The sequence below is a fragment of the Pollachius pollachius genome (assembly GCF_949987615.1).
Source record: "Pollachius pollachius genome assembly, chromosome: 10".
Lineage (NCBI taxonomy): Eukaryota > Metazoa > Chordata > Actinopteri > Gadiformes > Gadidae > Pollachius > Pollachius pollachius.
In genome coordinates this window covers 13,097,928-13,124,742 of record NC_136943.1, presented here as the reverse complement: position 1 = coordinate 13,124,742, position 26,815 = coordinate 13,097,928, and the positions used below count along the sequence as shown (strand labels likewise).

Below are 26,815 nucleotides of genomic sequence, written 5' to 3'. Positions count from 1 at the left end.
AGCCATGATCTGCTTCGATTTCTGTGAGGTGCAGTTCTCATTCGATTTTAGTCTAAACTGAACCCTGAAAACATCAGTTGTACATGCAGGCATTTTCATGTTGATCTATTTGATAAAATATGCTCACCAGACCAGCACTGGCTTGACAGTGCATTGACTGGGCAGTGGCTCCCAGCCAAATGGTAGTTTACTAAGATCAGCTCCATGTTTTTATTCTCCCTGTCGTCATTCTTGAATATTAAAGATGACCAACCTCTTACCAGATCCCTAATGACAGGTATCAGAATTCCCTGTAGGTTGAGTGGGATCAAACCATATATTTATGAATAAGTATACTATACTAGTACTATAAACAACTAGTACAAAAAATTTGGGAGGGTAAAGACCTTTTCAACTTTTTTTTTAATGTGTTATGTAATTATCTGTCACGACTCGCGTTGTATGGAGGGAGACTGACGCTGAAATCTGAGATCTCTGGCAGTGGCCCCAGTGGCCTGCTCATCAGCGCCGGCCTCCTGAACACTTGGGACTATGTGCTTGGTGTTGGGGTTGTCGGGGACGACTGATCCTTTAGATGGGGGCTGGGTGGTGATCGGCGCCGTGGTCCACTTGTCCGGGTGGATCCTTGGAGGCTTTGGGGAAGCGGCACCGCCACCGAGGGATTCGTTGGTGTGGGGGATTTGCTGTGTGTTTTGTGTGTGTGTGTGTGTGATGTCTAAAATAAGTGAATAACACCCCTTGCCCACTGCATCCGTCCGTTGACGGATCTCATTGACTTTGCAGCGCGATCCCGAAATGCATTGTGGGTCCGTCCGTTCCATCTCTTGCGTTCAGAAGTTGAGAAAATTTTAACTTTTCAGGCTGCGACGGATCCGTCAGCCAATCAGATCGTGGCTCCGTCGGCAAATACCACTCCCCCATCCGTCAGACACCCCTTCCGTCGTCTGTTGACGGACGGATGCAGTGGGCAAGCTGCGTAAGGCACGAGAGACAAAGGCGCCGGAACCTATGAGGCCGCGGGCCAATGGCCACCTCACTTTTCGTGAAAAAAATTATTAAAAAATCTTAATTCTTTTGCCTGTATTGATGAACTATTTTGTTTCTTAGTAATGTTTTGGCCTAATATTGTTACTGTACAAACGAACAGAGCTCTGTCTCCCGCGACCTTATTGACCTTATATTGATTGAGTCTAAAACATTCTCAACGATTCAGCCAATGAGAGTACTACAGCAGGTAGCAATCGCGTTGCCATGGCCCATGGGTAAACAATTGATAAGGCACCGCCACACAAGTTAACTAACGATCGCTGTAGGCTTCAATATCATGCAAACACTTTGTTTTATTTTTTATTTTTTTCTACATCACAATTGTATGCTTTAATAAAGTATTGTTTTTACCTACCATTACGAGTCTCGTTTGGGGAATTCGCACAATGGCGCTGCTGCTGCTTGCTTACGGCAGGTCCAGACAACGCGATTTCAGCCCGATTTTGCCCTGATTCGTTCATCGCAGACAAATTTGCGAGTCGTACATGATTTTGAAAAGTCGGCGACGAGACGATCATCCCTGCTGCATATGCCCTCACACATTGTTGAAATTATTTGCTGGATGCTCTATTCTTTCTTTGTGGCTTTTAGTTAATGATCGGGCTATAATAAGACCACGTTGGCTATGCTCGCTGACAACAGGGGACATTTCATAGTGGTTGGACACTTTAGCGAGCCGACAGGCTTTTTGTCTGGACGCGGAACACACAACTCAAAATCTGGATGACATTACTGCTCATCCGCGCATCTCTACTAACTAGGCTTCACTGCACTACGCAGAGGACCACCATCATAATGCCTAGTATAGGAACTCGGGATCCATTGTTACACTTTGTTGCTGCGTTGATGCTGCGTGAAGCACAGCATTAAACATGACCAAAGTTTCTACAGTCAAATCCAAAAGCCATCTATAATGACGATTGCGATGATGATGAGGATTATGATGACGATGATGACAATGAAGAAGGTTATTTTGATGATTCAGTGTTTACTTTGTGGTGACGACACATTATTTGGATCACAATGGTGCTGCAGCGCGCCGCTTCCTATTGGTGCTAGGGGCGGCAATTGACGTGCGTGAAATGCGCACCGCGGCGCTTCGGCGCCGGTGTGTGGTCGGCTTTAGGATGATGAGGTGTCACGCACTGTTCGACACATGCACACGCATTTGGCCCCCCCACCACTGAAACTATACCGGCACCACTGACGAGAGATGCAAACTGCTTTGTCCCATGGTCTCCAGTCTGGACATTCCTGTGCTGCTCGCCACAATACTTTCTGCGTCCGCAATGATCCGCATGACGTGAATGTTGTCATACACCCTGCGTTCACAAGGGTGGCCGTAGGATGAACTGAGTGAGGTTATGTGAGGAGATCCGCCCACATTCATATAATTCAGTGGAGAGAGAATATAAAGACAGCCAAATGCATTTGAACTGTTATGGCGAGTCTGTGCTGAGACTTGGAAATGCAAACCACGCAACTTGATAGAGCTCAAACTGATTTGCCAATGTGCACAAAACTGCAGGTGTGTGTGTTGGTTACTGTAATTAAAAGTTGTCCATTTGGTCAGCTTTAGTATGGTCTGATGACCATAATAATTAAGCGTTATGTCTTATACATAAACTATCAATTTTTGCCCATTCTTCTCCGTTAGTCTCTTTTGAAAACTTAATTTTGATGTAGGCTTTAGTGTTACACGGTGTTGCCTGCGGAATTCTATCTGTGATTACGTGCTAAACAAGTCAGCTTTAAGTATTTGTATTGTCAAATATCCTACTTAATTTATTCATTTATAAGAAACGAAACTTCAAATGCAATAATTTATTGAAAACAAATCATAATTCTCCCCCAAAGCAACATTGTTCCTCAAGCCAGCAAATGGTTGCCAAGCAACCTCGACAAGCATAGTTGAGATTGGTGGCACATTAAAAATTATGTTTATTAAGTTTTAGTCATACGGTCACATGCGTGTTTGTAATATGAAATATTTTCAAAGCAACATAACTAAATATAAACAATCTACATATATCCATAACAATAAAATGGTCCAGATTATTTCCACCAACAACCATAGCACAATATTCAAATTCATCAATCCAAAGTGACATCACAACCTGCCATTACTACATCATTCCTTTAGCCCATCATTCCTTCAGCCCGGTATTCACTATTTTTTTCAGGAGAGCCGCACTGACAGGACGATGTCAACAGGAGAGCCATTTTTACCGCAAAGTATCAAAAGCTATTGTTACGCCCCCTGGTGGCTCGGAGTACGACGCAACATAAGGGCAACAGGTTTGGGCAAGTGAGGGTGCAGTCACACAAAATCCAAGACAAAAGGTGAATTCAATATAAAGTGTTTACTTACAAAAAAAGGCAACACAGGGATCAACAAGGACTGTCAGTGGCACCAAAGAAAAGAACATAACAAAACCCACCCCCCATTGGCAGGTGCTTTGCACCCAAAAAGTACAGTGGGTGGTGCTCACTCTAACCTGGGGTATTAACAACAGGTAAACCTACGTGTATGAAATATGTAAACCCCAGGGTATCTTACCTATCCTTATTGCCCCTGTGCGCACAACAAAATAATTAACAAAGGCAAAGACAAAACTAAAGTAGGCTGCTAACAACTAAAGTAATGAGGTTTAAACAAGTGTGTAATAACTAAAGACAATACACTAAACCAACAAAGAAACCAAACACTTGCAAGCACTCGCAACCACTAGTAAACACTAGCAAATACACTCCAAAACAAGCCAACAGAGCTCAACTAAAGCTCTGCCACAGCTCAAACCAAAGCACTCCCTCCTGCCAAACAAACACAGGACTATTTAAAGGGGAATGGTTGATGGGAGATCTGGAACAGGTGTGGTGATTTGGTGACTGGGACCAGGTGTGCACATCTGAGAATTTGGAGAATGAAAACAGGAGGAGGAGACAGAACAACACAAACATACTACACAAAACAGAACACAATACATGTAGGCCTATACCATGTATAACATATAAGACATACAAAACACTGTACGTAACAGCTATAAATCCAGTCATAAATAAGTATGCCTGCTTAATAATATGTCCTCCCTGAAGCAGTGTTTCCCACAGAATTTTGTGAAACTGTGGAGGGAACCCGGTCCTTAGCGGGGTCCGGGGACATGCTCCCCCGGAAGAAAATTTGGTACCTTTTAACCTGGAATGCATCAATCTGGTGCACTTTGAGAGGAAAATTAAGACTTGTGTGACTGTGTGCTATTTTCTGGAATAATGTGGAGACACTGGGTCACATAACATGGAAGCTATTGAAAAATAAGTTAATAAGAATAAGTCCATCCAAAGAGCACATTCTCTCTTGTTATGCAGGAAAACCGCCAATCTGGCAACCCCGCTGTCAGCGTAGAGCCGAGCAAGTTTAAAAATATTTTCTAGACAAGGCTATATTTCCACCTTTTAATGCCGCTGTTGATTTAATTTTTAAATAATTGTTTGTATTGTTTTTTTAAATATCTGTATTCACTGCATGATCATATCACTGTATATTTTTACCGCCATGCGAGCCGCAAATAGAGGCTTGGCGAGCCGCATGTGGCTTGCGAGCCGCGCAATGAGTAAGGCTGCTTTAGCCTGATGAGGGGACACAAACTCCCTGGTTGATAGACTTCAGTGGCGGGTTTCTCTCACAGCAGAATACAGGCTCTCCTTAGTCCTTTCACTGTTATTTTTCCCCCTTTTTGTTTTCTTGCCAGGGAAATCCAACCCTGCGTAATTCAAGGAATCCGTTTCCCTGTACTACAACAGAAAACTGTGTATTACTAACAAACATCTGAGATGTCAGGATTGTTGCAGTGAAGTTTAAGAAAATGTCTTTTTTCAAAACAAATATTAAATACCTATTACAATGTTTTAGAAAAGATAAAGCATTAAATAACAACTAGAAAATGCATTTCCTGCAGAAAATGCGGTGAGTGCTGTAGTACAAAGTGAGGTTGAAAATATTTTCTTAATAAAGCCACATAGATTAAGACATAAAGAAATATTAAATGGCTTAAATGAAGTGAAGGGATTTGAACAAAAGTTCAAAAGTCCACATGGAGTAAACAACGTAAACATGCACACCTTTTACGAAAAAGTAAATGGTTGGAAACAAATAAAGTTACCGCTGAATGAAAAGCGCAAAGCAATGCTAAAAATGCAGAAATGTAAAATGAATTGAACTGAACAATCTGAAACGTCAAATGTATTGCCCTGCACTGTGTGTATGTGTGTGTGTGTGTGTGTGTGTGTGTGTGTGTGTGTGTGCGTGCATGCGTGCGTGTGTGCGTGCATGTGTGTCTTTAAGAGAACAGCGAGAAATTCTGTTTTTATATTATTGAAGATACATGTGCTTAGATTTTTTAAATGGTTTGAGCGAAGATAAACGGTTGAAAATTGATTTAGTTACGTCTTAAACAGTTGACTCCCATGTTAAAAAAAGATAATATTTTAAAAGTAGAATATCTTAAAAAGTATAAATTATTTTAAAAATCGGAAAAGAAGCGCGCGATTCCAAGCTATTCTGAATATTTTAAAATTTGAATGGAGTCTCTAGGTGAAAAATTGAGGAAGGAGATAGATCCCAAAGTTTGTAGAAAATAATAAAGAAAGAAAGAAAGAATAAAACTTATGAAGAACAATAGTGAGCGCTGCATGCAGCACTCACCTAATAAACATATATATTATTTTCCAAACCTGCTAGTGAGAAGAATTGAGTGGCCCATAGCATCTCCACAGTGATAAGGTTCCTTACTCAATATATTGAGTCATAAATTGTATTCAATTGTTATTTAGTCTGTAAATCCTTAGGCCCTAGCTTACAAGTGAGATAGCAGTAAAGTGAATCCAAAATTGTGTGCGTGTGTGTGGATTAGTCGCATTCCTCAAGTATAATCAGTTATCTGCGTCCGAGAGAAGATTAAGCTTCCCAAACTTATAGCATAGCTATGAGCCACGGTATGAAGGGCTTCTTCATATAGAACATAACTCATAATAACGCTCATACACTAACGGGTCATAGCCATGGATAATAGCCCCCCCACACCTATTTTCCAAACTTTTTAACATTGATTTAACCAATTAGATATAATCAAACTTTTAATTTTGTCTGAAATGAGAACATATGCACTTTTGCATTTTTAGAGTGCATCGCGATTATGAATTTCAATACATGCATATTGTACACAATGCAATGAGTACCTGTTGTTCCTGAATCCCTGAGTCAGTTGCAACATGGTAGGAGGAACTCAGTGTTCCTGAAGATAAGAACAGAAGAATAATTACTTTTTTATGCTATAGTTTGTAGCATTTCATGTCGGTCAGGTTTCAAAAACTATAGTAATTACTTATTTCCCCAAAAAATATTTATAATCAACAATTAAAAAAACTGCAGCAGGTTTCTGTAAAATACAATATGCCATAGATTCAGCATGCAGACTACAAATGTATCGATCAAAGCGGTTGGGGATCTTTAATCTGTCCTGAGGTCATATCAAGTCACAGCTGTTGGCTTATTAGTGTAGAATGTACTGTACCTTTGCAATGCTCACAAACTTGCTTTTTTTCTGGTTAGAAAGAGGATTATAATCACAACCAGACAGCAAGCCAACAGTATTCCAAGCACCATGGTAACCAGATGCCTGTCAGGTTCTAGGATCAGACAATCTACAATGGGTCATCTGGAAGCTGCAGAACTCAAATAATTTGTATTTTGATATAATAGGTTGGAAGGTAAGATAATGTCACGCAAAATACTAAATGATGAATGATATTTATATTATATTTCATAAACATTAGTCAGTTAGTAAGTCAGATACTGAAAGTAGGAAGTGGAATGTAATAACCTGTTTCATCTTGCTTTTCTTCAACCGCCGTTATGTTGTGGTCTGCAAAATAAATGAAAATAATCATCATCAAAAGGGACTAAGTCAATACGTTGAGGGTTCTTTCAGCAAAAGTAAACTATTACTCATGATATTGAAACTAAAACATTAAAAAAGGTTTACATTTTACCTATGACAGAGAGAAAATTGCCATTAGTCCAACTGTCAGAAAATTGTTGTAGACAAAAATAGTTTGCTTCATCATCTTTAGTTACACTTTGAAGGATCAGATTGAAATCAGAAACCCCTTTTTCCGCTGTGATTGTTAAATTAAAGGGAGGAAAAAATGTAATTTTTCCAAACACTCTTCGAGCGACTGTTTGGGGAACGTATCCATGAGATTGTTTGTACCAGTCAATCTTATCTTCCATCTTCTCTTCTTTTTTCATTACTCTAAAATGAAAAGTAACCTTATCTCCAAGTTCTGCTTTTATTTCAGAAACTGAACGAGGAATGTCTTGGGTCTCAACCGGTACTAAAAATAAAGACAGACAAAAATATGATATATACCTACATGCTACAATGCAAGTGAAAATTATTTAATAATTTACATGAAAAAGTTGATTTGAAGCGTAATTGTACTTATATGCATCAATCAGAATTGTCATTGCAAAATAACTTGCCAACATAATCACGTTTTTAGTGCTGAGTGAGCTCTGGTCTCAAGTGACAGTTTAGACAAACATGTACACGCCATACATCAATTGTGATTGGCTGGACCTTCGAGCCTGAATAAGCCAATGATTCACTTAGTTTTCGGCGATGCATATCAAAACGGAAACTTAAAAAACATTAGCCGTTAAGTGTGTTTTTGTATTTCCTCTATAAGATGAACATTGAAAGCTACAATTGAGATTATCTCTTCAATATGATGACAATGATAATTGATGTTTCTCATATTTGTAATGAATGTGATGTTCCAACTAATCCAGAAGTTTCTCTACTGGTTCTAACAGACCCCCACCGCAATCGTGGCTTCTCCATTGACGTTTAAAATGTATTTAAATCCAGTAGATCACATTTAAATCATTCTGTAGCCCCTTACGAGTCAGTGTGCGGCCTTTCTCCTCAGGCAGGGCCCTCCTTGATGTAACAAAGTCTCAGCTCATATCCAGAGGTGACCGTTCCTACTCCATCAGAGCCCCTCAGGCTTGGGGAACCATGCTAGAGAACATACGGCTGGCAGAATGGGCAACATCTTTTACCACTAGTCACTCAACTAATCACTAACAATGATGCCTTCCTATTTAAAGTATAGCTACATTTACACTGTTCTGTGAAAAAGCCACACACACATATGCACACATACACACTTGTGGTCGAGGTATGAGATGGGGGCTGTGTCATGTCGTTGTTACAAGGTTACAAAACTTTTAAGAATAAATAGACCTTACGGATGGCTTCAACAGGATGGGCTGCTATTGTTCTTCAGAAACATTCAATGACGTTTTGTTTCCTGTCATATACTGAAACTTAAAGTTGGGTGTTGAAAAAAGGAAGAGTGTAATAAGTAGGCTTTGAGTGAAATACTTTCTGCATTTAAAAAAGCATTCGTTCAAGCAAACTTTTAATAGGCTCTAGCAGAAGAAATGAGGCGGAACAATGAATGCAAGAGAATATTTTATTTTAAGGCACACTCACAATAGTGGGGCTGCTTAAGTCCATTTTTGAGCCGATTCGTTCACTTCATGGTACAAGCACCAAATTTGGTACAAATGATGTCCAGGACATACCTTCTAATAAAAGTACGTTGCCCAGCTGAAAATCCAAGAGGGCCGCCAGTTTTCAAGATGGCCGCCTCGTCAAACGCCAAAAAAAGGCTTTCGAGGTAGAACTTGAATTAACAGAAGAATGTTAATGATCCAAGCATCAAAATGAATGTATCATGACTGGAATAACTCGATGGTGTCAATTGAATTCCAATATGGCCACCAATTTTCAAGATAATGGCTATTAAATGACTAAAAAGTAGCGTTTTCGCGTTTTTTCTTCAGTTTTCTGCAATGATCTTAAGTGAAAATCAGCAGAATTCTGAGGGATGTGTTTTTTGTGTGAATCATTTGTGAAAATGTGTCCAAACTTTTGACTGTCACTCACCACACACACACACACACACACACACACACACACACACACACACACACACACACACGCACACACGCACACACACACACATACAGCAACACAAGCGTTCTTTACTGAAATAAAAGTACTAATTTAGCAATATAAATGATAATTCATTAAAATTCTGTGGTCAACATTTATTGGTTAGTAATTTTTTATAAGAGTGATGTCAAAGCACAACCAGGGCACACTGGTGACATCACTGCTGTGAGACTCAGCATGGGGTTCAGTGTCAGCTTGTAGTGTACTAACTGTAGTTGTAGTTTACTAACTGTTGTAGTGGTGTACTCACTGTAGTTGTAGTATACTTTAGTGTCCCAAATGCTATCTAATAAGCCCCTGTATAGACTCAACTAGAAGTTTAGTTAGTTGTAGTATTGTAGTTAGATAGCCGCACCTGAATTGACAGGATGTGCCAGCGCGGGATAGCCGAGCCAAGGGTAACGGGGCTTTAGTTACCTGGATGGTGTACAGATCGCACGGGATTTATGGCACTGGATGAACGATCGTGCTAGGTGTAGGGCACCAGATACTTGAACCTAGTTGCATCCCATATTCCAATGTGCTATGATATTTTGTATGTTTGGGTGGTAAAAGGATAATCCCTCGACCTTCAACTGTATAAGATGTCTGCCGATAATCCATTGAGTTGTGCTACTAAAACTGACTGGAGCAAGTGTTGCCTCTGTCAGACAGATACAAAAGCAGCGTTGAAGTCTCCCCCTACCCGTTATGAGTGTAGTTCTGACGGCTATTCCATGATAGCCAAAAACATACCTCTATTTCAGGCAATCAACCTGTTGCCCATCAGGTTAGACACATCCAGATTGGATGATGGAGGTGGCATTGAGGATACATTGAGGCGAAACGGTGCAATGTATCACCAAAATTGTCGCAAAATGTTTAGCAACTACAAACTCAAGCGTGCCACTAAAAGAGCAGCTGAAACTCAAAATGATCCTGGTGAAGGACATCAAAAAATTCGAAGGGCTAGCACTGAAGTACAGCAGTGTTTCTTATGCGAAAAGATGGAACCAACATCAGAGATGCGACAAGCCATGACCATGCAGCTGAATGAGAGGCTCAATGAATGTGCTCGTAACCTTAATGACGGAAAGCTTCTGGCATTATTGAGTGGCGGAGATGTGGTGGCCCTAGAACTTAAATACCACTGGTCTTGCTTAACGGGCCTGTATCACAGAGAGAGGGCACACATTAAAGCGGAAAAACAAGAAAAAATCCAGTCGTCTCAAGAAAAGGAAGCCTTTCATTTGGTGTTCTCTGAACTTCTGACCTATGTCATTGAGGCAAAAAAAACAAACAGTGATGGGCCTTCTGTGTTCCGACTTGCTGTATTGGTTAGTCTTTACAGGGAGAGACTTAAGCAGTTTGGGACAGACCTACCTGATGTGAATGCGACCCGACTGAAAGAAAGGCATTTGGCAGAGATACCTGGACTTGTAGCCTACAAGAAAGGGCGAGATATACTTCTGGCATTTGAAAAAGATGTTGGTCCAGTCTTGTCAGAAGCGTCATCCGATGCTGATGCCATTATTCACAAAGGCATTCCAGAGACAGGGAAACCCCATTTCCAGTCTATATAGGGATGTCTATTTATGCTAAGACCAGAAAGAGACACCTTGTGGAAATGCTGCATGACCATGGTGTTAGTATTCCATATAATCGAGTACTTGACATATCAGCTCAGTTGGGAGATGCAGTTGTAAACAGATACATTGAAGAACGTCTGGTTTGTCCCCCCAAACTAAGAAAAGGCCTCTTCTGCACAAGTGCAATGGATAACATCGATCACAATCCTTCATCTACAACTGCGACTTCATCATTTCATGGAACCAGCATCTCCATCTTCCAACATACATCATCAGAAAATCAAGGCGAAGTTCGAGAACCAATTCTTATTAAGAACAGCAGTGTAAAGAAAGTCCTATACAAATGTCCACCCTGCTTTCTTCACAAAAAAGAAGCCATCTCCTCCAAAGGGCAATGTCACATATGCATCTCTGCCAACTCTCCTCCTGACAAATGAATATGAATGGCTGCAGAAGGTTAGCCTAACACAAGATGTAGATGATGAGGTTAACATCACTTGGTCAGCTCACCATGCAGAGAAGAAGCGAGGTCTTGCATTTGATGTGAGCATTACCTCACTCTTCCCCCTTCTTCGCGATGAGGCCCATTCTATTGCCACAGTGAGGCATACCATGAACAAAGTCAGGGATGCTATTGCACACCTCAACCCTGGTCAGGTCCCTGTGATAACTGCAGACCAGCCTATTTATTCTATTGCCAAACAAGTCCAGTGGCACTGGCCTGACCTGTATGGTGAGGACAAATTTGTTGTAATGTTTGGCGGTCTCCACATAGAGATGGCTGCATTCAGATCACTTGGGACCCTGCTTCAGAGTAGTGGGTGGACAGGTGCTCTTGTGGAGGCTGGGGTGGCCTCTTCAGGAACAGCTGACTCCTTTCTTTCTGCCTCAAGTGTCACAAGAACACGCCACATGCACCAAGTTACAGCATGCTGTCTGTACATGCTCCGAAAGGAAGCATATGAGTACCATTGTGCAGAACAGAATGATGGAGCGCTGAATTTCAATGACTGGTGTGAGAAGTGCAGGAAGGAGAGTCCTCAGTTTCAATTCTGGGAGCTTGTGTTGTCAATGGAATTGGTGATTTTCTCGCTGGTCAGGTCTTTCAGAGAGGCTAACTTCAACTTGTATTGTCAAGCACTGTCTGCTCTAATCCCCTTCTTCTTTGCAAACAACAATGTGAACTATGCTCGATGGCTCCCCATTCACCTCAGAGACATGGTTTCTTTGGAGCAAACTCACCCTCAGATTTTCAATGAATTTCAGCTGGGAAAGTTTGTGGTCCACAAGACTCACAGGGAGTTCTCAGGCATAGCCATTGACCAAGCTCACGAGCAGGCTAATTCAGTTGTTAAAGGTGATGGTGGTGCCATTGGAGTTACTGAGGATCCATCTGCACTGAGGCGGTGGATGGTGTCTGGACCAGAAGTTAGCCAGTTAGTCAACCAGTAAGAGTTGGCATCTGAGGTCAATGAAGCAACTGAAGATATCAGGCATCATGAGCAGACTCATCAGTCTCAGAAGTCCTTCACTGACAAGGTCCAGAGGTTGTTTGCTGTGATGAAGGATCTGGGTAATCCTTTTCAGGAAGAGTCCAAAGATCTGCTCACATTGGACACAAAAAACATTGCACATCCCAGTGCTGCTGAGCTTGTAAGAACTCACTTTGAGAAAGGTCAAGTTGCCTTCAGAGATTTTTTCAATGGTCTGGGTGATGAGACTTCCTTCTATAGGCCGATTAAAAAGAACTTGACTTCTTTCGCCAAGAAGCAGCTTCAGCTTGCAGTGACATGAAGAAGCAGGTACTCAAAGATGACTGTCGCCTGTTCTCACAGCTCTTTATATCCTGCCAATCACGAGAGTGTGACCTGCTTGAGTTCTTTAAGCATGAGAATCAGTCTTTCCCTGCAGCACTGAGCGACACAGGGAAACTCTACTACGGCCAGAAGTCTCAGCTTGCAAACATTTTGGAAGCTACCATTTCTCCTCCTGACAAACAACCAGAATGTGGTGCTATTATCATTGATGGTTCCTCTCTTGTGTATTCATTGTCTCCAAAGACATCAAAGACCTTTGAGGAATATGCTGTCCAAGATGTAGTTCCAAAGATCCAGGCATACTCATCAAAGTATGAGCGAACAGACATAATTTTTGATGTCTACTGGACTTCAAGCCTGAAGGCTGAAACAAGGTCAAACAGAGGTAAGGGAGGTCGACGTAGAGTGACCGACAAAACCAAACTACCGCCCAACTGGAAAAGCTTCTTGCGAGACAATGAAAACAAGACTGAACTCTTTGGGTTCCTAGCAGAGAAGATAGTGACCTTGTGTCCTGACAATGTCGTAGTTGTGACCAAAGGAGAGCAGGCTCTTTCAAACAAACCCATCAGCCTTGAAGGTTTAAGTCCTTGCAACCGCGAAGAAGCTGACTCCAGAATCTTCACACATGCTCTTCATGCAGCCAAGCAACAGATAAAGTCTGTGTTGATTAAGGCATGCGACACAGATATTCTTGTGGTTGCAGTCAATGTTTTTGCGACTCTTCAGGATGCAGGCTTGGAAAAGATCTGGATAGAATTTGGCCAGGGTCAGTCCATTAGGTGGTTGCCAATTCATGATATGGTGGTGAATCTTGGCCCAGAGAAATCCAGTGGCATGCTGTTCTTCCATGCCTTCACTGGCTGCGATGTTGTGTCAGCTTTCCATGGTAAAAGCAAGAAAAGTGCATGGCAAGCATGGGAGGTTTGCCCTGAAGTTAGTCCTGTCTTCAAAAAGCTCAGCCAATACCCACCTATCATAGAAGATGCAGACCTCAACATCCTTGAGAAGTTTGTCATCACCATGTATGACAAGCAAAGTACTACATGCAAGGTTGATGAGGCAAGACTGGACTTGTTTGCTCGGAAGCAAAGGTCTTATGATGCCATTCCACCAACAAGCGCATCCCTCGTTCAGCATGTGAAATGGTCTGCTTTCCAAGCTGCCTGCATATGGGGCCAAGCAACAGTGTGCAAAATGCAAACTGAAAGTCCTGCCAACTGGGGCTGGCAAAAAGATGGTCAGATCTGGCAAGTTCTCTGGACAACCCTTCCACCCATTGCTCAGACTTGTGAGCAGTTGACAAAATGTGGCTGCAAGACTGAATGCCAAGGACGATGCAAATGCTATCGCTTCGGCCTGAAGTGCACACAGTTGTGTGCCTGTGCATGTGAGGGCTAAGAAAATAGAACAACCAAGTTTAAGTTGAATGTTTGAGTTGGATATTTGCATTATTATTTTTTAAGTTATGTTGATTCAAGTTCTGGATCCTAAAACATGCAACCTATGCTTTGACACCTTTCTTGTGTTTTTATACCGTTATCTAAAAATTTAAAAAAAAAAATAATAAATAAAAAAATAGCCTATACAAAAAAAAAAAAAAAAAATGGGGGAGACAAAGACAGCCTCTACGTGGCCTCCCCTACAAGTAGCTTACAGGTCCAAAAGCTTTAAGTGAAACTAATGTCTTTGTTTGTGAGTGTTTTTTTCATTTAATTCGCATTGTATCATCATAATATTCAATAATTTTGATTTTCTAAATGCAGAGTTGTATTTCTCATGTGCAAAAACACATATTTCAATGTATAAACCATCAGAATAGGACTATTCAATCAAAATATAGTTCAAACGCTGTTTCAAACCACTTCGAATGGCGGCCATCTTGAAAAATGGTGGCCACTTTGTTTGTTCAAGTGGGCAACGTACTTTTATGAGATAGTAGGTCCAAAAGCACTTGTGTACCAAATTTGGCGCTTGTACCACAAAGTGAACGATTTTTCATTAATGTGCTCCACTACAACACTCAACAGACCAATCAGTTAATACCACCACTCATTTCACGCATTTGTCAAAGGCTTTGTCATAAGTAATAGTAATTTTCCACTCAGTTGTATTTTTTATACCAGTAACTTAACAACTACTTAGAGTACAATTTCATCAAAGTTACATTACTTCAATATCTAAGTAAGACTTTTCAATAATCCATCCACCTCTGGACACACACGGACACACACACACACACACACACACACACACACACACACACACACACACACACACACACACACACACACACACACTCAATTTAATCGAAAAGTAATGTATAGACATAAACCAATGACACAGGCCCTCCCTGAACTTGCAGCGGTGCCTACTCCATAGGAAAACAATGAAGTAGGACGCACAATGTCCAAACATGTCTCAAGTGAAAACGTTGAGGAGAGATACGGCGGAACAAGGTGAGGTACTTAAACAGTAACCAAACCGCAGCACCCATCTCTGCAGACTTCAGGCCACCACAGAGCTCCAAAGAGCTCAATACTTTATAACTTCCCTCGCACATTTTGCCTCAACACACCTGATTACACCTCAGGTAACATCTGATTGTTGTAACGTCAATGCTACACGCCACCATGGTGGCTTTTACTGGGCTCCTCTGAATCCAGGACACAGGGTGGTGATGTTAAAACCGGTTTATTGCAGTTTGAGTAGAATGATACAGGAGGTGTAACCTGCTGCCATGTAGGAGATCTCCCTAAGTGTGTGTGGTGATGGCTTGTTCAAGCTGTGAGCATTGATTAGTCAATGCACAGAGTCCTCACCCAGCCCTAGAGTCCGATCAGACCCAGAGTCCGATTTTAAGGAATAAATGTACCTCCTGCATGAAATGTGCATAGATAAATAGTGCAGGCCTACACTACTGTATTTTGTTATATTTTTTAACATTGGCCATAATGTTGGCACTTGGGGAGCCAAATATTTTCTGAGGTGGTAAGCGGTATAGAAGGTTTGAGAACCACTGCCCTAATAAATATATAACCTCATGTCAGCAGCCAAAAACACTTTTGACATGAGTGTGAGCTGTCAGTTAAGATATATGAAAATCAACTCCAGCCTACCAGTTGATGCCGTCCACCAGTCAAACCCTTCCAGCTGGTTGGATACGCCCGCATTGTGTTATCAAAAAGGGATATATTTTGAAATGGCTCATCAAGTTGACACTGTGTGGTAAAATAGTAGACTGGGTAGCCCCGCCCATTCTGCCGGGCGATTTGAGTTCGCCCTGCAGAAGGGTCTGGAGAAGAGCAATTCATTTCTTTGTAGTTTCGATACGTTTTTGCGGGAGCCAACCACCAAGCTGGCTTTTCCCCCTGGTGCGCTATTGGCTGGTTTAACACAATGACGACAGGGAAGCGGCGGCAAGCAGCCAATTGCGTATAGAGTCATTTGAACTAGGCCCATTGGTCACGCCTCTTGTGCTGAAGAAAATGACAGCTTCCCCAGACCAACGTACATTCTACGATCGAGCTTGGTCTGGCAATAGCCAGGCTAGTAAAATAGGGGTCCTCTCTTTCCTGCCTTTATTACATCCTAGATTGTTGTAGTTCTTTTAAATAGTCACCAATCACATCCATTATCACTTAACATAATTGTGGCAGCCTTGACTTTAAATGAGAAACAATGAACATTTCAAAGCGTTATTTTTATAACATTATTTGCAATTATTTTCCCAGTACTTTTCCCACAAAGCAGTCAGTCCAACTGAGTTGTTTAGAGCGTGGCGCTCATAACGTCAAGACCACAATTTCTTTGTCCATTCCAACTAATATCAGTTTACATTACATTATCTTTAGTTTTTACATAATGTTATCTTTCACTCTAAATAATTTTATCTGATCTAATTTGTTAGTTATGTTATTTAGTTATTTTTCTGAACATTTAACACAATGTCTACACACAACACAAAACTATTTGTAAACAGCAATGCCTGAAAGTTTCTATAAACTCTAAAATAGAAATTTATCACTTTTAAACCTTGAGCAATTTAGTGCACCTGAACTGGATCCCAACATTGAGGAATTATATACAAACTATATTAGGACCTGGTTGATGGACTTCATTGGCCGGTTTCTCTCAAAGCAGAATACAGACTCTCCTGAGTCTCCTTCTCTCACTGTTCTTCCTCCTTCCTTTGGTTTTTCTGCCAGAGAACTCCAACACTCCGTAGTTCAAGGAATCAGTTTCCCCGTCCTACAACAGAGGACTGTGTCAGACTACCAAATGTTGAAGAGAGTACAATAAAACTAGTGTCATTGTATCTTCATATACAAGGGCCGGTTCATGCAGTTAGATATTAAAATAAAGACAATATCAGCCTTCCTAAAAATGTAGTTAATTAAACTAATATTATCATACCCATTATCCACTTTCCATATGTATCATACCCAAGCCATTAAATATTAGTTATACTTGATGATGATTAATTAATGAACGTATACATTCTAAAAAACATACACAATGCTGATGTACCTGTTGTTCTTGAATCACTGAGGCATGTGAAACATGGTAGGAGGCTCTGGGATTTCCTGAAAATAACATCGGAAGAAGAATATTTACTTTTGACGATTATAATGTTGTAATGTTTTGTAGAACCCTGATGTTCAAACAGTTTTAAATGTTTACGTGTAAATATTTATATGTAAAACAATTAAATCCAAAAAAAATGGGGCTAGATATCTGTAAATTATACAATGTACCCATTTCTAAAATTCTCTATCTCTATCAAACATGGGAATCTCTAACCTGTCCTGAGGTCATATGAAGTCACATCAGTAGGCTTAGTGTAGAATGCACTGTACCTTTGCAATGCTCACAAACTTGCTTTTTATTTCTGGTTATGAACTGGATTATATTCCCAACCAGACAGCAAGCCAACAGTATTCCAAGCACCAAGGTAACCAGATTAATGTAGGGTTCTAGAATGAAAAGAAGATATAGATCTCATGGTATCTGCTGTAAATAATTACACATCATATAATGGAAGGGGATTTTCATGAAAAAGTACAATATTTTCATAATGTTAAATTAAGGAAAACATTGAGATTCATTATCAAGCAAATAAATAACCAATATTATACTTAATTTTATTATTCTATTATAATTAAAAGTTATCTGATAAACAAGTATTATAAAAAAACAAATATTCTGGAAGTAAGAAGTCAAATATATTGACCTGTTAGTTTCAGCTTAGTTCCATTTCCAAACACAACTTCCCCACATGCTGCCAGGGCACAGTAGTAAGTCCCAGCATCAGAGGAGTCTACATTGTTCTTGGGGAGAGTGTAGACACAGCTCAGTGGAGCAGACAGAGTCCCAGAACTATTCTGACATTCACCCCTCCTGTTTCCATTCATGTAAATGGCAGCAGGGTGAGATGGTCCTGATCTGAACCAGTACACACTGGTTTCCCCTTGGCACTGGTTACTGTGGTCCGTCCTCTGGGAGGTAATAGAGCACTGGAGAGCCACAGGGTCTCCCAGCTGAGCAGATGCAGACACAGGCTGTTGGACCACAGTCTGGGAGACAAACCTCTGGTCATTGGGATCTACACAGGGAAATAATATAATCATCATAAGAAACAACCAAATTCTTTGCTGTTCTTTATATTTTTTCGATCATGACATTGAAAAAAAAAAGGTTCACTAATATATGATTTACCTTTGACTGTCAGGAAAACACCATTATTCCAACGGTTGTTTTGGTAACTTCCTTGATTACAGAAATAATTAGCTTCATCCTCTTTTTTAACGTTGGTGATTGTCAAATTGAAGTTACTTCCTTCTCCCACTGTGACCCTCAATGTTAAGGACGGGTGAATCTTTGATGCATAATATCTGTTAGCTACCATTAGGGGATTATATCCCAGAGATTGCTTATACCAGTTCAACGCTTCATTAATATTCTGGTCTTTAAAAACTGTACAATCCAGAGTGACAGTATCTCCAAGATTAGCTTCTTTCAAATAGAGTGATTGAGGATCCTCTTGGGTCTGAATCAGCACAAAAACAAAGAAAAACAAGAACGAAACATCCATCACTATTGTTGTATATTTACTATACAAAATGGAATTACATCCTACTTCAAGAATAACGATAGATTTTTTATCAACAAACACCTCAATAATTTATCTACATTAAAACAGTACTTACATGCAGTACTCAGAATCGTCATTGCTAAAATCATTGTCATAGTTTGATGCTGAACCAACGCTGGACTCACTGAAGTGAATGATTCTGAATTTAGACTAACATTTACATTTCCTGGGATCACTGTGATTGGCTGGCACTTAGAGGCACTTGATGAGGTAAGCCAATGATCCAGTTGGCTTTCTGTGAGGTGTAGTTCATGTCATATTTAAATCTAAACTGAATACTGAAAATCTACGTTGTCCACTTTTTTTTCATCCATGGGACATTGAAAGCTTTCCCTGATGATGAATACATTTGATATTGCTTTCTACACAAACACACACACACACACACACACACACACACACACACACACACACACACACACACACACACACACACACACACACACACACACAGTTGACATAGCTTACATGCCTGATCATTAGTTAGTATGAAGACAGAAATGGGGAGTACTGTATTGGAAAACTGAAAAAAAATGAGAAAATAGGAATTGTATGTATTACCATTATCAGTAGAAGTAGAAGCAGTAGTGGTAGTAGCAGTTACATTAGTATCAGACACTGTAACATTAGAAGCAGTAGTTGTAGTTTTAAAACACTGAGTTAAATGCAACTCTCTGTGAACGAGGCCAGATCTCAGAGAATTTGATGATTGTTTGAGTACCAAAATGAAACCCAGCAATGGGCAGAGAGATATTGATGTGCTCTGTGTTGATGAGCTACTCTAATAAAATCCAACTTTTATAACCACCAGTGTAAGTGGCAGTTAATACAACAACCCCATGAAAGATAACGCTTTCGGTTCATCTTCCTTTAATCTTTCTCCCTATAGTGTGTGTGTTTTAACCACTGGTTTGTTAACAGAGAGTGAGGCAGCAAGTTGAGAGGCGGGGGCGGTGGCTGGTGATGTCTTTGTTTTCGACACACAACCACAACTCTTAACCATACCTAGACCTGACTCCGGTCTCAGCAGGATGTGTTGCTAAGGTTCTGCAGAAACCAGCCATGAAATGGTTAGATATTCCTATTACTGACTGAATCTGAATGGTGACTGTCTGTTTGGTGAACAGTGAGAGATATTTTTCAAAAAGTAAAGTTAAATAATAAAGGTAGTTGTTATTAATGACTGTAAAGATACATAATATACATTAATATAATAACATTAGTATCTATTTGTGGTCCTATTGTACTGCAGAGACCAGCAGAAGCAACATCGGTCCATTCCAGAGACATATACCCACCATTCATACACAGTCAATGATGTCTTGTCTCTGTCTTGTCAGGTGATTAGTGCAGGGCATGCACATGTTTTTGTCTTGTTTCTGTTCTCCCCGTTCTCTCTCTGGAGTCCTCTACACAGATCCACAGACCAACAAGGTTGACATGTTCCAAGTCAGATGAAGGGTTCAGATCCAGGTACAGACCATGTGATTGGTGTGTGTTTCAGGACAGCAAATCACCAGCAACCATCAAGATATATGTGTATGTGTTTGTGGATTTCTTTTGAAGAAAGAATCTCATTGAGTAGAAGAGTAGAGTAATCCCCCTGTCACACCTTGATGATTCGCAAAACTTATCCCAAACCTATGAAAGAATAGAGAAACGCCGGCATATGCTGGAATAATAAAATAATACATTTAACGTATACATAACGTATTAGTAACTTATCCAGAATGAACTGATATGTCATAGAAAACGTATGCATACGAATGCCAGTGTATGACAATGATTGCCTAGCGTGTTGTCAGCGTGCACGACTTATGCCAAACGATAGCCCAATGATAGTCTAACGTATGCATAGCGTGCGGCACCGTATCACTAACAGTGTATAAAAGCTGGTTCAAATCCTGACCTCGTGCTGTCAACATGATCAAGAAAACTCCCAAGGACTCGGCTAACCGTGGCCGTAGGCATGGATGTGGACGCTCACCCACGCCTACACCCTCCATTCACCATCAACCCCTGGAGAAGATTCAGTAGTTGTCCCTGCCCCTTACAGCATGCCCTCGCCCTCGCCTTCTCGGTCCTGTGGTGGCTCCAATGACTCCCATGCATCGTCAGTGTCCTCAGTAGCGGAGGAGTATCTCCTCTCTGCCTACCCTTGCCAAGGCAAAGAGGGCCATGAAGACGCAGTTGTGCCTGGATGTCGCAGACGAGCAGCTCATGTGTGATTTTATCTGCAACAACACCATCCTCTTGGACTCTACCTATCTCAACATATGCAACTGATTAGTAACTTACAAGTAACCTGTAAGCACGATTGCCTAACATACCCATAACGTATGCGGAGCGTATGAACAATACACTACAATATGTCACGGTCATCTAAAAATTGTGTGCATGCTCAAAAAAAATGATGGTTGCGATGTACTATGACTTATGCCAGCGTATTCCATGATGCTCCAGCGTACTTCAATTTATATAAAAATACCCATAACTTATTCTATGTATGCCAGTGTATTCGCCAAAGTTTGCGTACGTCGGCATAAGTTTTCCAAATCGCTAAGGACTGACAGGGGCATTAGGTAGAGAAGGATAGAGTTGTGAACAGCATAGTAGAGCCCTATCGATCTTTATCATTGAAGCTACCATGCATTGTATGCCTGCCGTTTTGTGGTCTCCCTTCATGGGAATGGACATGGTTAGTAAGGTGTAAGGTGTGTACTGTCTGCTGTATTTGTGTGTGTATATATGCAAGCAGAGAAGTAAAGTTTTTGGTTTTATTTGTTTAAATTTAAATAAATACCATATTCATAGTTAGCCTTGTTTTGTACAGTATATCTATCTTTCTACCAGGTGTCGTGTGGACAAGCCATTTTAATATCTAAATGTGTGACCTCAGTGGGAGGGTTCACTCAGATGTGTGACAGATCAACTCCAGCCTACCAGATGATGCAGTGCACCAGTCATACCCTTCCAGCTGGTTGGATGCGCCCACATTGTGTTATCAAAAACGGATATATTTAGAAATGGCTCATCGAGTTGACACAGTGTGGTAAAATAGGGGTCCTCTTTTTCCCGCCTTTATTACATCCTAAATTGTTGTAATTATTGTAAAGTCACCAAGCACATGCTATACCACTTAACATAATTGTGGCTGCCTTCACTTCAAATGTAGGTGATGGACTTCAGTGTCAGGTTTCTCTCACAGCAGAATACAGACACTCCTGAGTCCTTTCACTGTTCTTCTTCCTTCCTCTGGTTATCCTGCCAGAGAACTCCAACGCAGCATAGTTCAAGGAATCCTTTTCCTCCTCCTACAACAGAGAGATGTGTCTTACTACCAAAAATTCAAGAGAATACAATCAGATTACTCTACTTGTATCTTCATATATAAAGGCAAAGAACATGCAGGTTGGTACCATAACCCACCAGGTAGCTAAACATTATCCAGGTGGGTAGTTAGATATTGCAATAAAAACAATATCAGCTTTCCTGAAAATGTAATTAATTAAACAAATTGTATTTTATCCATATGTATGGTGGACAGTAACGGATAAAAGTAATTCGTAACTCTACTTAAGTTACTTTTTAGCATATCTGTACTTTACTTGAGTATCATTATTTTGTGAGATTATACTTTTACTCAACTACATTTCGTAGGGGAAAATCTTACTTTTTACTCCACTACATTCCAAAAACCTGTCGTTCCTTTTAAGGTTCATTTCCACGACATGCATGCGTGACCCTAGATACAGCTAACCATTGCGGATGTCGCGGAGCCTAAACAACGTCAATATTTAACCTAGAAACACCATGTCAAGCCTAAACGGTTACGTTATACGTTAAAATTATTAATCGATTGGAAATATGATTGTTATATATCAGGCGTTTGTCTGTGGGGACCCCCGTTTGTATGGCTAGAGGCTAGGTGCTTTCTACATATCCAGGTGTACTCCCGGTAGAAGCTAAATGCTATAAAACAATGCTTGCCTGTCCAATAGTATATAGGGGCAAGCGAGGGCCATCAGATCTGTCAATCAAACCTCTGCAACAGTCGTAAAGAGATTTGATTCATGATGTTTAGTCGAGCTGGTGCCGAATGTAAGGTTGATGTTCTTTAAGTTCTTGTGTAATTATTTCAAGTTGAAGTTCTACATAAATGTGTATTATATGCATGACTATTTTGAGGGTTGTTTTATTTTAGCTCACCTACCAAACATACATTTTCTGTGACTGTGTCCCTGCACACGCACCACACACACGCACACACACACACACACACACACACACACACACACACACACACACACACACACACACACACACACAAAAACACACACACACACACACACACACACACAGACACACACCATTTAACATTTGTGTGGCTTTACTTAAAACACATTTTCAACCGCACTTTGCACTACAGCACTCATCGCATTTTCTGCAGGAAATGCATTTTCTAGTTTCAAATGATATCAGTATCAGATATCACAAATAGAAAACATTGTATTTAGAGTGTTGTTAGTGGGGGTTTTTTTAACCTAAAGGACATAGCAAGACATTGGAACTACATTACACCAAATTACTTTTACTTTTGACACTTAAGTACATTTGAAGCCAACGTTTAAAGGGAGTGCTTCCACTTTCACTGGCGTAATATTTTAAATAATAGTAATATTTTTTAGGTATCTCAACTTTTACTCAAGTACGTGGTCTGAGTACTTCGTCCACCACTGTGTATGATACCCAAGTCACTAAATATAATTTATGCTTGATGAGGATTAAGTAATTATATATGTAGATATTATAAAAAACACACACAATGCTGATATACCTGTGCTTCCTGAATCACTGAGGCATGGGAAACATGGAAGGAGGCACTTGGATTTCCTGACAATAAGAACGGAAGAATATTTACTTTTCAAGATTACGTTTGTATAGTTAATGCAATGTTTCATAGAACCCTGATGTTCAAACAGTTTTAAATGTTTACATGTATAAATGTAAAACAATTAAGACCAAAAACGTACCAACTATGCAATGTACCAACTTCTGAACTTTTCTCTCTCTCTCTATCAAACATGGGTATCTCTAACCAGTCCTGAGATCATACGAAGTCAGAAGGCAGAGGTGTAGAATGTAATGTACCTTTGCAATGCTCACAAACTTTCTTTTTATTTCTCGTTATGAACTGGATAATATTTCCAACCAAACAGCAAGCCAACAGTATTCCAAGCACCAAGGTAACCAGATGCCTGCAGGGTTCTAGAATTAAAAGTGGATATTTAGATCTTATGGTATCTTCTATAAACAATGACACATTATATAATGGAAGGTGATACCATTGTTCATGAAAAAGTACAATATTTTCATAATGTTAAATGAAGGAAAAATTTTAGATTAATATCCCAGCATTAAATAATCAATATTATACTCATGAATCTGTTGTAATTAAAAGTAATCAGTATTGTAAAAAAAAAAAAAAAGAAGAACATTCTGGAAGCATAAAGTAAAATATATTTACCTGTTATGTCCAGCTTGGTTCCATTTCCGAACACAACTTCCCCACATGCTGCCAGGGCACAGTAGTAAATCCCAGTATCAGAGGAGTCTACATTGTTCTTTGGGAGAGTGTAGACACAGCTCTGTGAGGCAGACGGAGGTCCAGAACTATTCTGACATTCACCACTCCTGTTTCCATTCATGTAAATGGAAACAGGGCGAGATGATCCTGATCTGAACCAGTACACACTGGGTTCCCCTTGGCACTGGTTTCTGTGGTCCGTCCTCTTGGAGGTAATAGAGCACTGGAGAGCCACAGGGTCTCCCAGCTGAGCTGATGCAGACACAGGCTGCTGTACCACAGTCTGGGAGACAACCCTCTGCTCATTTGGATCTATCCAGTTAAAAAAAACAATCATCATGAGAAACAAACCAAATATCCTTTCGGTTCTTTCAGAGAAAATGTATTATCGATCATGATATTCAGAACAAAAATGATCTCAATTAATATATTATTTACCTTTGACGGTCAGTGAAACGCCATTCCAAATGGTTTGATGTTGTCTTCCTTGATTGCAGAAATAATTTGCTTCATCCTCTTTTTTAACGTTGCTGATTGTCAAATTGAATTTACTTCCAACTGTGAACCTTGATTTAAAGGACGGGTGAATATTTGATGTATAAAATCTGATAGCTACCATTTGGGGATTATATCCCAGATATTGCTGATACCAGTATACCTCTTCATTGATATTCTGCTCTTTCAAAACTGTACAATCCAGAGTAACAGTATCTCTAAGTTCAGCTTTTTTCAAATAGAGTGGTTGAGGATCCTCTTGGGTCGTAATCAACACTAAAAAATAAAGAAAACAAGAAAGAAACTTACATCACTATTGTTGTATATTTAGTATACAAAATGGAAGAACATCGCACTGCAAGAATTAAACACCATAATAATTAACATTTCATTCAAACAGTACTTACATGCAGTACTCAGAATCGTCATTGCTAAAAACATTGTCATAGTTTGATGCTGAACCAAAGCTGGACTCACTGAAGAGAATTCTGACTTCGGACTAACATTTACATATCCTGAGACCACTGTGATTGGCTGGAACTTAGAGGCACTTGATGAGGTAAGCCAATGATGCAGTTTGCTTTATGTGAGATACAGTTTATGTTATGTTTAAATCTAAACTGGATATTATGGAGTTAGCTTTGTTACATCTATGTGGCATTGAAAGCTGGCATTTGATAACTATTTTTCCTGAATGATGAATACATTTGATTTTGCTTGCTGATATTGTTTAGCATGTTATGAATATGTAAAATATAAATATCACACACCCCACACACACACACACACAAACACACACACACACACACACACACACACACACACACACACACACACACACACACACACACACACACACACACATACACACACACACACACACACACACACACACACATGGTTGACATAGCTTACATGCCGGATTAATAGTTTGTATAAAGACAGAAATGGGGAGTACTATGTTGGAAAAAAGAATAGTTCTTGAGAAATGTTAATTATATCACTTTTTGACATTGTTATGAGAATGGGGTGGATAAAAGCATTGCATGTGAAATGCATTAAAATATTAAATGAATGTATTACCATCATCAGCAGTAGCAGACACAGTAGCATTAGTAGCAGTAGTAGTAGTTGAAAACCACTGAAAGTAAGGAGTTAAATGTATCTCTCTGTGACCAAGGAAAGTTTGAGTTCTAAAATGAATCCCAGTTATAGGCGGAGAGAAATTGATGTGCTCTGTGTTGGAGCAACTCCAAGAAACCCAAACATTTTATAACAACCAGTGTAAAGTGGCAGTTAATACAAAACAACCATGAAGGATAACGCTTAATGTGTTCCTTCCTTTAACCTTTTTCACTATAATTTTTACGCTTTAACCACTGGTCTGTGAACAGAGGGTGAGGCAGCAAGTTGAGAGGCGGAGGCGGAGGCTGTTCATGTCTTTGTTTTTGACACACCACCACAACTCTTAACCTTACCAAACTTTAGGTACAACAGGATGTGTTGCTACGGTTAAATCCGAAACCAACCATGAGATGGTTATATTCCCATCACTGGCTGAACCTGAATGGGGAAATTCAAGTTCACAAGCAATAGATTAACATTTAGGGCATTTAGCAGACGCTTTCATCCAAAGAGATATACAACCATTTATACACATTCAGGGCGGAGTCAACCATGTCAGGCCACTGCCAGCTCGTCATGAGCAGTCAGGGTGAGGTGTCTCGCTCAGGGACACCTCAACATCAGCTAGGAGGAGCCAGGGATCAAACTAGCATCCTTCCAGTTAAAAGTCAACTGTCTAATCCTCCTGAGCTACTGTTGCCCTCGCACACTAAACCTCTGGTAATTGGGATCTGCATTGTTAAGTACAATGATGATCATCGTCTAAAGGAACTCAGTAGATATTGTGGCGAGCAGCACAGGAAGGACAAGGTTAGACAGTTATGCAACTCTCACGCCCCATACACAGCACGACTACAAGAGATGCCTTTATTGAACACACACGACACATAAAAACCCACTCAACATGAACAATTAACATAAAGGTCTTGGTGACGTGT

At 40.2% G+C, this 26,815-nt stretch overlaps 2 protein-coding genes across 2 annotated transcripts; both read right to left on the bottom strand.

Moving 5' to 3' along the window:
• Positions 1-2,922: 2,922 nt before the first annotated feature.
• LOC307081173 (uncharacterized protein) lies at positions 2,923-18,275 on the bottom strand. The gene is made up of 10 exons (XM_079744256.1): positions 18,235-18,275; positions 17,750-18,121; positions 17,376-17,492; positions 17,047-17,102; positions 16,620-16,767; positions 7,096-7,440; positions 6,927-6,968; positions 6,618-6,722; positions 6,283-6,338; positions 2,923-4,839 (listed from the first exon to the last, which is right to left on the bottom strand). Exons 2-5 carry the CDS (start codon positions 17,928-17,930, stop codon positions 16,651-16,653), a joined length of 471 nt encoding a protein of 156 aa, XP_079600382.1. The 5' UTR covers positions 17,931-18,121; positions 18,235-18,275; the 3' UTR covers positions 2,923-4,839; positions 6,283-6,338; positions 6,618-6,722; positions 6,927-6,968; positions 7,096-7,440; positions 16,620-16,650.
• Positions 18,276-21,830: 3,555 nt separating this feature from the next.
• Positions 21,831-25,214, bottom strand: LOC307081383 (uncharacterized protein). Its single transcript, XM_079744539.1, has 6 exons — positions 25,160-25,214; positions 24,696-25,028; positions 24,198-24,569; positions 23,822-23,938; positions 23,508-23,563; positions 21,831-21,984 (listed from the first exon to the last, which is right to left on the bottom strand). The coding sequence occupies exons 1-6, from the start codon at positions 25,197-25,199 to the stop codon at positions 21,862-21,864; spliced, it is 1,041 nt and encodes a 346-aa protein (XP_079600665.1). The 5' UTR covers positions 25,200-25,214; the 3' UTR covers positions 21,831-21,861.
• Between the last annotated feature and the right edge of the window lie 1,601 nt (positions 25,215-26,815).

Coding starts and splice junctions, on each gene's coding strand:
- LOC307081383 (XM_079744539.1), bottom strand. CDS start 25,199: ATGACAATGTTTTTAGCAATGACGATTCTGAGTACTGCAT. Junction 25,029..25,159: donor GACGATTCTGAGTACTGCAT/GTAAGTACTGTT, acceptor TTTATTTTTTAG/TGTTGATTACGACCCAAGAG. Junction 23,939..24,197: donor AACCAAGCTGGACATAACAG/GTAAATATATTT, acceptor TTTTAATTCTAG/AACCCTGCAGGCATCTGGTT.
- LOC307081173 (XM_079744256.1), bottom strand. CDS start 17,930: ATGAATGGAAACAGGAGGGGTGAATGTCAGAATAGTTCTGGGACTCTG. Junction 17,493..17,749: donor AACTAAGCTGAAACTAACAG/GTCAATATATTT, acceptor TTTTCATTCTAG/AACCCTACATTAATCTGGTT. Junction 17,103..17,375: donor AGTTTGTGAGCATTGCAAAG/GTACAGTGCATT, acceptor TGTTATTTTCAG/GAAATCCCAGAGCCTCCTAC.